We start from the raw sequence: 12,096 nt of genomic DNA on the forward strand, positions 1-12,096 counted from the left end.
AGTAGAATTGGTAAGAATGCAGAAAGAGGTTATGTTAAAACCATTGCTGCTGACTGGGGGTTGAGAAAGGGAAACAAAAAACTAAACATCAACAACAAAACTCTTCACAGCATACATTCTGCCAAGATAGGTTTTCCGTGAATCAAAAGAATAGATTTCTTAATTCTCTAAGTAAGTGAAACGTTGGGGAAAATACAAGTCTAACCATGAAATTAAGAGTGCTGAAAGGGTAATGGAGAAACATAAAACATTAACTATATGCTGGCATCCAGAATAATATAGACTCATTTATAAAACGTATTGTTGTTAAAGAAATGGGTCAATCAATATTTGTTGTCAATTATGTGTTAAACCCTGTGCTAAGTACTTTAAGAAAAGCATAGACTTATGCATTATCACAGTCCAAATTTTATTAAATGCTCATTTATAATTTAAAAATTCATGTACATGCTTTATAGTATTATTACATATGACCAGTCAGTATGTCATTAAAGCTCAAGATATTCCATGGAATTAAAAAAAATTTTTTTATGAAATCACACAGCCTCCTTTGAGCTCCTTGAAGGGATTTTTGTCCTCTGGGATACCCTTTACTAATGGATCCTCCCCAGATCTTTCTTCAACATAATCCCTTACTTCTTCACAACATTTGGACACCTTAAAGGAAAAAAAGAAAGAGATGACTCATTTGGCTTAACAGAGAATACTGCAGAATCCAAGAATGCATTTATAATAATAATCTTTGTGTGTGTTCTATCTTTTTAACGTGATTCTGCTTTCTGCCAATGCATTTGTACTTTCTACGAGAGAAGAAGAAATAGCTGCTCCCTGCCCTGCCCTTGTGGATATCTCTGGGCAAAGGCTAACCAGCTGCCATACTCCAGCTAAGGGCTCTCAGCGCACGCTGCCTCCAGCTTCTTTAGAGGAGACAGGGTCCAGGGATCAGAACACAGCTGACAACACAAGTCAAGAACGTTACCAGAGTGAGCATTGATTAAATCGTTTTCTCCATTCCAAAAATATGACCTGTGAAGGTGGAAGGGAATGAATAAATTGTTAAATTCCAGGCTTATCACCGCTCCTGGATCCTCAGAAGTATACACATGTAATTGTATTTTAAGCTTGTCTACAATGGTTGATCATGATTGTGAACTTGAAGGTGAGCTCCAAAGGGACCTTTGGCTGATTTGTTCACATGTATCCCAGGCATCTAGAACAGAGCCTGCATTTAGTTGGTGCTCAGTAAATAAATATTGGCTGAACTCAATCATTCGTTTTGTTTATGAGCTTGCTCCTTAGTCATCTGCTCCACTATAGTAATGACTCTGTGAAAAATCAGGATTTAGTATTTTAATGGACTCAGCCAGAGCCTGTTAATGTACCATGTAACATACTGTTTAGAGAGAGGCAAAGTTCTATACACGTGTAAGTATGAGTATGTGTATGTGCGTGTGTGTGTGTGTGTGTATACACATGCATATACACACATGGGACCAAATTATTCATTTCTTTTAACTGTCAACTTGTTTTGTTTTCACTTAATTTATCCTTCATGACATTAACACAAAACTGCTTCATTTTTGGCAGTCCATGAAGTGACCATTCTGTAAGTTACCTAAGGAATTTGTTGTTTTGTTTTAATAAAATCTTCACACCATTTTTGCATGAAAGCTCTAAGCAACATTAGACAGAAGACTTAAGATTACTTAGAACTCTGCAAACTCATTATCCACATATTAGAGCAGATCATTTCTAATCGGGGGCAGGGCATTGGTCAGGTGGCTCCTTCACTGGACGATACTTGGAGTTTATGCACACATTTGAAATATGTAACACTTTAGATTCACTTTTTTCCTCCTCAAAATTCAAACTTGAGATTTAGATTCACTTATTCCCCCGTCTTCCAAACACCAGCTCTTTGGGCCCCAACCAGTTGTCAGGAACAGGACTCAGTGAGGGGTTAGTTTTGACAGTGTCTGGCTAGGATCTGAGGATACTGAGGAGCAACAGACTACCTAAAATCCTATGTGAGTGGATGTGCTTCAAAATTATTTCACGGAGCCTTATTATAAGTATATATAGTTTAATACAGGATTACATGGCATGGTGGAAAGAGCATGGGCATTGGATTCAGGCCATCCCAGGTTTGATTTTGACTCTGCCCACTTACCAGCTGTGTGTCCTTAGTTAAAAATAGTTTATCTAAGGTATAGTTACTTCATCTATGAAATGGGAGAAGCAACACAGATTGCATTAAGTACCTGGCATACATAGATAGTCAATCAAATGGTAGCTATTACTATAAAGATTGCTTTTAGTTTTTGCCTATTATATTTGCTTATAGTCATCGCAAATCTTTCAGCTTTAGAAACTGGATGCAAAGAGTTGTCTTACTCTGACAATAATGCTGCCTTAACAGCAAAGCAGGTTGAGGCACATTATGAATCAGTCTGGTTCACAGATATAAATAATAATTTTTAAAGTAATAATAATTACATATTGTTACTATTCCCATTTTATAGAAGAAGAAACTGGCACAGATGAGTTAGCTCATTTAAGTGAGTATTACACAGGAAGTAAGTTGTAGAGCCACAATCTGAACCAGGAATATGGCTCCAGAGGATACCCACTTACCCGTACTGTGATGACACTATGCTATCCTGTGTCAGAGCTCTGGGTTCAGGCCTGGAAAGTTCTGTGTGTGTGCATGTGTGTGTAGTTTTGGCAGTCTGATATTAGATTAAATTGACTTCCAAGAACAAAGACACATTGAGTAATAGGGCAAAGGAACCCCAAAATCTGACAAATGGGGATGGATGTGGTATTTATCCAAAACAAAAATTCCCCGGTGAACTTGCCACAAGTGAATAGTAAACATGACGACAACCAAACTGCCTACAAAACAATCCTGAGTATATAAATAACAAAACAGCTTTTGGATGTTTCAAATAAAGAAGAAAAAGATAACCCTCCTTTACCTCAAAAGTTTATTTTCCCCAAATTATAAACATAAGGATTTAAACTTTTTTGGTGTGTGTTCCAAGCTTCTGTGCTGTTTACAGATTTAATTTTATCTTTACAGCAATACATGTTTTGCCTGTATGGAAAGGGCAACAGGGAAGTCTGAGACAACTATAAACATAAAAGAAGCCAAAATTCCAATTTTTACTGGGACTAAGAGTTTTGAGCAAAGTATGAAGATAATACAAGCTCCTTTTTTCGCTTTGGCCTGATGAGGTTTTTTTGTTTTTGTTTTTTTTTTTTTAAGAAATAGGAAATATACTCTTATCACTTGTGGAGGAGTTTTTGTTCTACTGATGCTCCCAAAACAAAGAAATCTAAAATACTTATCTACATTTTCTAAGTTTCAGTCACTGTTTGGTGGAAACTTTTATTCCTTTGCCATTTCTCCTCCTTCTACTGGCAGAGGACTTTTGGTAACCATTTCTAAGATCTGACAAATGTTTTTAGGAGAAACCAGTGAGTTCTTGTGCCTGAACTCATTTTTATTTGCAAAGAAGGAATAGAATGTATTCATTCATTACTGGCCATGACAGTGCTGGAGGGGATGTCTTGGCTAAAAGTATTTGAACAATATCAAATAAACAGAAGCTTATCAATTTAGAAAAGTAAAAACGAAATGCCTATATGCATTGCTTTACTTTATTGCTTAGCTAAAATATGACGTCTCATATTCTTCATTTTATTTTTCTTTCCCTTTTATTTAAAACAACTCTATAGGAGGACGCTTCAAGATGGCGGAGGAGTAAGACGTGGAGATCACTTTCTTCCCCACAAATACATCAGAAATACATCTACATGTGGAACAACTACAGAACACCTAGTGAATGCTGGCAGAAGACCTCAGACTTCCCAAAAGGCAAGAAACTCCCCTGGGTAGGACAAAAGAAAAAAGAAAAAACAGAGACAAAAGAATAGGGATGGGACCCGCACCAGTGGGAGGGAGCTGGGAAGAAGGAAAGGTTTCCACACACTAGGAAGCCCCTTCACTGGTGGAAAAGGGGGGTGGGTGTGGGGGAAGCTTCGGAGCCACAGAGGAGAGCGCAGCAACAGGGGTGCAGAGGGCAAAACGGAGAGATTCCCACACGGAGGATCGGTGCTGACCAGCACTCACCAGCCCGAGAGGCTTGTCTGCTCACCCGCTGGGGCGGGCAGGGGCTGGGAGCTGAGGCTTGGGCTTCGGAGGTCAGATCCCAGGGAGAGGACTGGGGTTGGCTGCATGAACACAGCCTGAAGGGGGCTAGTGCGCCACAGCTAACCCCGGAGGGAGTTGGGAAAAAGTCCGGAACTGCCTAAGAGGCAAGAGACCATTGTTTTGAGGTGAGTGAGGAGAGGGGATTCAGAGCACCACCTAAACGAGCTTCAGAGATGGGCGTGAGCTGCAGCTATCAGCGTGGACACCAGAGACGGGCATGAAACGCTAAGGCTGCTGCTGCAGCCACCAAGAAGCCTGTGTGCAAGCAAAGGTCACTATCCACACCTCCCCTGCCGGGAGACTGTGCAGCCTGCCACAGTCAGGGTACCGTGATCCAGGGACAACTTCCCCGGGAGAACACATGGCACGCCTCAGGATGCTGCAACATCATGCCGGACTCTGCCACTGCAGGCTTGCCCTGCACTCCGTACCCCTCCCTCCCCCACCGGCCTGAGTGAGCCAGAGCCCCTTAATCAGTCGCTCCTTTAACCCCCTCCTATCTGGGCGAAGAACAGACACCCTCAGGTGACCTACACGCAGAGGTGGGGCCAAATCCAAAGCTGAACCCCAGGAGCTGTGCGAACAAAGAAGAGAAAGGGAAATCTCTCCCAGCAGCCTCAGGAGCAGCGGATTAAATCTCCACAATCAACTTGATGTACCCTGCATCTGTGGAATACCTGAACAGACAACGAATCATCCCAAAACTGAGGTGGTAGACTTTGGGAGCAACTGTAAACTTGAGGTTTGCTGTATGTGACTGACTAGTTTCTGATTTTTATGTTTACCTTAGTTTAGTTTTTAGTGCTTGTTATCATTGGTGGATTTGTTTATTGGTTTGGTTGCTCTCTTCTTTTTTTTAAATTACTTTTTAATTTTAATAATATTTAAAAAATTTTTAATTTTAATAACTTTATTTTATTTATTTGTTTTCTTTCTTTCTTTTGTTTTTCTCCCCTTTCTTCTGAGCCGTGTGGCTGACAGGGTCTTGATGCTCCGGCAGGTTGTCAGGCCTGAGGCTCTGAGGTGGGAGAGCCAAGTTCAGGACAGTGGACAACCAGAGACCTCCTGGCCCCACGTAATATCAATCGTGAGAGCTCTCCCAGAGATCTCTGTCTCAACGCTAAGACTCAGCTCCACTCAACGACCAGGAAGCTCCACTGCTGGACACCCCATGACAAACAACTAGCAAGACAGGAACACAACTCCACCCATTAGCAGAGAGGCTGCCTAAAATCATAATAAGTTCACAGACACTCCCAAACTCAGCACCGGACACAGTCCTGACCACCAGAAAGACAAAATCCAGCCTCATCCACCAGAACACAGGCACCAGTCCCTTCCACCAGGAAGCCTACACAACCCACTGAACCAACCTTACCCACTGGGGCAGACACCAAAAACAATGGGAACTATGAACTTGCAGCCTGTGAAAAGGAGACCCCAAACAGAGTAAGTTAAGCAAAATGAGAAGACAGAGAAATACGCAGCAGATAAAGGAGCAAAGTAAAAACCCAGCAGACCAAACAAATGAAGATGAAATAGGCAGTGTACCTGAAAAAGAATTCAGAGTAATGATAGTAAAGATGATCCAAAATCTCGGAAATAGTATGGAGAAAATACAAGAAACATTTAACAAGGACCTAGAAGAACTAAAGAGAAAACAAACAATGATGAACAACACAATAAATGAAATTAAAAATTCTCTAAAAGGTATCAATAGCAGAATAACTGAAGCAGAAGAACGGATAAGTGACCTGGAAGATAAAATAGTGGAAATAACTACTACAGAGCAGAATAAAGAAAAAAGAATGAAAAGAATTCAGGACAGTCTCAGAGACCACTGGGACAACATTAAATGCACCAACATTCGAATAATAGGGGTCCCAGAAGAAGAAGAGAAAAAGAAAGGGACTGAGAAAATATTTGAAGAGATTATAGTTGAAAACTTCCCTAACATGGGAAAGGAAATAGTCAGGTCCAGGAAGTGCAGAGAGTTCCATACAGGATAAATCCAAGGAGAAACACTCCAAGACACATATTAATCAAACTATCAAAAATTAAACACAAATAAAAAATATTAAAAGCAGCAAGGGAAAAGCAACAAATAATATACAAGGGAATCCCCATAAGGTTAACAGCTGATCTTTCAGCAGCAACTCTGCAAGCCAGAAGGGAGTGGTGGGACATATTTAAAGTGATGAAAGGGAAAAACCTACAACCAAGATTATTCTACCCAGCAAGGATCTCATTCAGATTCAACAGAGAAATTAAAACCTCTACAGACAAGCAAAAGCTAAAGGAATTCAGCACCACCCAACCAGCTTTACAACAAATGCTAAAGGAACTTCTCTAGGCAGGAAGCACAAGAGAAGGAAAAGACCTACAAAAACAAACCCCCAAAATTAAGAAAATGGTAATAGAAACATACATATTGATAATTACCTTAAATGTAAATGGATTAAATGCTCCAACCAAAAGACAGAGACTGGCTGAATGGAAAGAAAAACAAGACCTGTATATATGCTGTCTACAAGAGACCCACTTCAGACCTAGGGACACATACAGACTGAAAGTGAGGGGATGGAAAAAGATATTCCATGCAAATGGAAATCAAAAGAAAGCTGGAGTAGCAATTCTCATGTCAGACAAAATAGACTTTAAAATAAAGACTATTACAAGAGACAAAGAAGGACATTACATAATGATCAAGGGATCAGTCCAAGAAGAAGATATAACAATTGTAAATATTTATGCACACAACATAGGAGCACCTCAGTACATAAGGCAAATGCTAACAGCCATAAAAGGGGAAATCGACAGTAACATAATCATAGGAGGGGACGTTAACACCCCACTTTCACCAATGGACTGATCATCCAAAATGAAAATAAATAAGGAAAAACAAGCTTTAAATGATGCATTAAACAAGATGGACTTAATTGATATTTATAGGACATTCCATCCAGACCAATCACAAGCACTGAAATTGAAACTGTGGTTAAAAATCTTCCAACAAACAAAAGCCCAGGACCAGATGGCTTCACAGGCGAATTCTATCAAACATTTAGAGAAGAACTAACACCCATCCTTATCAAACTCTTCCAAAATACAGCAGAGGGAGGAACACTCCCAAACTCATTCTATGAGGCCACCATCAACCTGATACCAAAACCAGACAAATATGTGACAAAAAAAGAAAACTACAGGCCAATATCACTGATGAACATAGATGCAAAAATCCTCAATAAAATACTAGCAAACAGAATCCAACAGCACATTAAAAGGATCATACACCATGATCAAATGGGGTGCATCCCAGGAATGCAAGGGTTCTTAAATATATGCAAATCAATGTGATAAACCACATTAACAAATTGAAGGATAAAAACCATAAGATGATCTCAATAGATGCAGAAAAAGCTTTCGACAAAATACAACATCCATTTATGATAAAAACTCTCCAGAAAGTAGGCTTAGAGGGAACTTATCTCAACATAATAAAGTCCATATATGACAAACCCACAGCCAACATCGTTCTCAATGGTGAAAAACTGAAACCATTTCCTCTAAGATCAGCAACAAGACAAGGTTGTCCACTCTCACCACTATTATTCAACATAGTTTTGGAAGTTTTAGCCATGGCAATCAGAGAAGAAAAAGAAATAAAAGGAATACAAATCGGAAAGGAAGAAGTAAAGCTGTCACTGTTTGCAGATGACATGATACTATACATAGAGAATCCTAAAGACGCTACCAGAAAACTACTAGAGCTAATCAATGAATTTGGTAAAGTAGCAGGATACAAAATTAACTCACAGAAATCTCTTGCATTCCTATACACTAATGATAAAAATCTGAAAGAGAAATTAAGGAAACACTCCCATTTACCACTGCAACCAAAAGAATAAAATACCTAGGAATAAACCTACCTAAGGAGACAAAAGTCCTGTATGCAGAAAACTATAAGACACTGATGAAAGAAATTAAAGATGACACAAACAGATGAAGAGATATACCATGTTCTTGGATTGGAAGAATCAACATTGTGAAAATAACTCTACTACCCAAAGCAATCTACAGATTCAATGCAATCCCTAGCAAACTACCAATGGCATTTTTCACAGAACTAGAACAAAAAATTTCACAATTTGTATGGAAACACAAAAGACCCAGAATAGCGAAACCAATATTGAGAAAGAAAAACGGAGCTGTAGGAATCAGGCTCCCTGACTTCAGACTATACTACAAAGCTACAGTAATCAAGACAGTATGGTACTGGCACAAAAACAGAAATATAGATCAATGGAACATCATAGAAAGCCCAGAGATAAACCCACGCACATATGGTCACCTTATCTTTGATAAAGGAGGCAAGAATATACAGTGGAGAAAAGACAGCCTCTTCAATAAGTGGTGCTGGGAAAACTGGACAGCTACATGTAAAAGAATGAAATTAGAACACTCCCTAACACCACACACAAAAATAAACTCAAAATGGATTAAAGACCTAAATGTAAGGCAAGACACTATAAAACTCTTAGAGGAAAACATAGGCAGAACACTCTACGACATAAATCACAGCAAGATCCTTTTTGACCCACCCCCTAGAGAAATGGAAATAAAAACAAAAATAAACAAATGGGACCTATGGAAACTTAAACACTTTTGCACAGCAAAGGAAACCATAAAGAAGATGAAAAGACACCCTCAGAATGGGAGAAAATATTTGCAAACGAAGCAACTGACAAAGGATTAATCTCCAAAATATACAAGCAGCTCATGCAGCTCAATATGAAAAAAAAAAAAAAAACCCAATCCAAAAATGGGCAGAAGACCTAAATAGACATTTCTCCAAAGAAGATATACAGATTGCCAACAAACACATGAAAGGATGCTCAATGTCATTAATCATTAGAGAAATGCAAATCAAAACTACAATGAGGTATCACCTCACACCAGTCAGAATGGCCATCATCAAAAAATCTACAAACAATAAATGCTGGAGAAGGTGTGGAGAAAAGGGAACCCTCTTGCAGTGTTGGTGGGAATGTAAATTGATACAGCCACTATGGAGAACAGTATGGAGGTTCCTTAAAAAACTAAAAATTGAACTACCATACGACCCAGCAATCTCACCACTGGGCATATACCCTGAGAAAACCATAATTGAAAAAGAGTCATGTACCACAATATTCATTGCAGCACTATTTACAATAGCCAGGACATGGAAGCAACCTAAGTGTCCATCGACAGATGAATGGATTAAGAAGATGTGGCACATATATACCATGGAATATTACTTAGCCATAACAAGAAATGAAATTGAGTTATTTGTAGTGAGGTGGATGGACCTAGAGTTTGTCATACAGAGTGAAGTAAGTCAGAAAGCGAAAAACAAATACTGTATGCTAATACATATATATGGAATCTAAAAAAAAAAATTTTTTTTTCTGAAGAACCTAGGGGCAGGACAGGAATCAAGACACAGACGTAGAGAATAGACCTGAGGACATGGGTAGGGGGAAGGGTAAGGTGGGATGAAGTGAGAGCGTGGCATGGACATATATACACTACCAAATGTAAAACAGATAGGTAGTGGGAAGCAGCCGCATAGCGCAGGGAGATGAGCTTGGGGTTCTGTGACTACCTAGAGGAGTGGGATAGGGAGGGTGGGAGGGAGATGCAAGAGGGAGGGAATATCGGGATATATGTATATCATTTTGTTATACAGCAGAAACTAACATAACATTGTAAAGCAATTATACTCCAATAACGATGTTAAAAAAAATTAAAAAATAAATAAAAAATAAAACAACTCTATAAAAATTTTAAAACATTTTTAGCTTAGTGGCCATAGAAAAACAGGCTAAGGGCTGGATTTGGCTTATGGAAACTAGTTTGCCAAACTGTTGATTTTAACTCTAATCAAAAGATAATTATGATTATTAATTTTCTTAATTTCTGATGAATTTTATCTGAACAACTTGTTTTCAACTATATTGAGTTTCTCCAGTGAATGATGTGGGAGAGGAAGATAATTTTCCCTCTACACTTCTAGGTTCTTGACTGAGATAACCCTTCAATAAGAAAGGCAGATTAACAGGAGAAAAACAAACAGAAGTTTAATAACGTGTATACCTCCTGTATACAAGGGAGAGGCTCAGGAAAACTGAGTAGCTCCCTGAAATAGTCCAAGGCACCACCTTAAATCCCACTGCAGTGAAAGACAAAAGAAGATGGTAGGTGTGGATGACAGGGGTGTGGGGAGCCAGTTATGGGCTTAAGATAATTACCAGAACCTTACCCTAAAATAATTCACGACAGCCTATCCCTTAAGGACAAATATTTCCTCCCTTATGTCAGAGTACAACTTCTTGGCTTTGCCTTTGTAAGCCTCTGACTCTTTCTCTTCCCTGGAACACTCTTTCCGTTTTACCCACATCTGTCTCCTGAACTGTAATTCTTAAGACCCCAAATACACGTTTTTTATTTGGGAAAAAAAAAAAAACAAAGGAAAAGCACAGTATTAAAAAAAAAAAAAGCAAAAACAAAGAACAGTCCCTAAATGGACAAAGCCCCACATCAACAAACCAAAACTTAATACCTAACTTAACTGCAGTTTCAGCCTTTCCCAGGAGTGGAATTTATATATCTATCAGTCTGTAACTTCCTGATCAGCACTAGTGAGGTAATCTGCATGATAGACCCCTGCTCTTCCCCCAAAGGAAGTTGCTCCTGCCTGAAATAATTCTTTCTTTTGTTTATGACTTCCTTGTCCCCCACCTTGTGCCTATAAAAACCTTCCATTTGGTACAGCTCCTTGGTGAGCCTTTCTACTTGCTAGATGGGATGCTGCCCAATTCATGAATTATTTAATAAAGCCAATTATATCTTCAAATTTACTCAGTTGAATTTTGTTTTTTAACAACAGTAAACAAGGGTAAGGCTGTTAAGCAGATCTAAGTCCTTGTGTTCTCCATGATAAGAGTTTCTAGAGATTCAGAGTCATGCTTTTCCTCCTGATACAGAGAAGGAACCCTTCCTAATGGAGATTTCCCTTATAAATGTAACTGTCTCTTAGGAAAGGGTAACTTCTAGTTGGTTTTCAGAGCTTCCCCTGTGTCTGCTATTTTTCAAAAATAATCAGCCTAAAATAATCCATATGCCAAAAAGGCATATTTTGGGGTGGCAAATTCTGCTCCCCTTCAATGGTTTTTAACCTGGTAGGGCTACAGTTATCTCTAGTTTAAAAATAAAATTCAAAACAGAGCAGCAGTTTACCAGCATTCTTTCCAGTGTCACTTCTTTCTTGAGCTGGTCAACTTCCATCTTCAATTTGTCCTTTTCTGTCAGGTCCTCAATATTGATCACTGGCATCTTTTGCCTGCTGAAAAGGTAGAAAGTTTATACACCTGAATTGCTAGACTCACGTCAAGTTAATGTTAGCCAACCCTTCCCTCAGCTCTTAACTTACTAAGTGAACTGTTTGTTTTAACTTCCTATGATAATCAATTTCTCTTGAATGCTCTCTGAACAATTCTAGCACTGCACACTAGCCTTGAGATTTTAAAGCTTCCTTATAATCTCCATTAATATGATTAAACTAAGTATTTGACTCTAAACACCTGCTAGTAGGTTTGTGGGGAGAGGTCAGTTCAGTCAGTATATAATCTTAAATATCCAATGCTCCTCCTTTTCCCTGTTTTTTTGACACAGTGTAAAAACTAGAGGTTCCAACCGTTATCTCCAACTCCAAAGCCCTCCCTCATATGATTTATGCCATTTAAGTTAGTTTGAGGTCATTCTGAGGACTGCCCATTAATCCCCTAAATCGCTGGAGTATTTGATCTGGTATTAACAGAGAAACATACAAAAAGTGT

At 38.9% G+C, this 12,096-nt stretch overlaps 1 protein-coding gene across 1 annotated transcript; it reads right to left on the bottom strand.

The window, feature by feature from the left end:
* Positions 1-528: 528 nt before the first annotated feature.
* Positions 529-11,593, bottom strand: GNGT1 (G protein subunit gamma transducin 1). The gene is made up of 2 exons (XM_061197784.1): positions 11,498-11,593; positions 529-657 (listed from the first exon to the last, which is right to left on the bottom strand). Exons 1-2 carry the CDS (start codon positions 11,591-11,593, stop codon positions 529-531), a joined length of 225 nt encoding a protein of 74 aa, XP_061053767.1.
* Between the last annotated feature and the right edge of the window lie 503 nt (positions 11,594-12,096).

The sequence above is a fragment of the Eubalaena glacialis genome, chromosome 8 (genome assembly GCF_028564815.1).
Source record: "Eubalaena glacialis isolate mEubGla1 chromosome 8, mEubGla1.1.hap2.+ XY, whole genome shotgun sequence".
Taxonomy (NCBI): domain Eukaryota; kingdom Metazoa; phylum Chordata; class Mammalia; order Artiodactyla; family Balaenidae; genus Eubalaena; species Eubalaena glacialis.

Coding starts and splice junctions, on each gene's coding strand:
- GNGT1 (XM_061197784.1), bottom strand. CDS start 11,593: ATGCCAGTGATCAATATTGAGGACCTGACAGAAAAGGACAAATTGAAG. Junction 658..11,497: donor TGACACTGGAAAGAATGCTG/GTAAACTGCTGC, acceptor TTTTCCTTTAAG/GTGTCCAAATGTTGTGAAGA.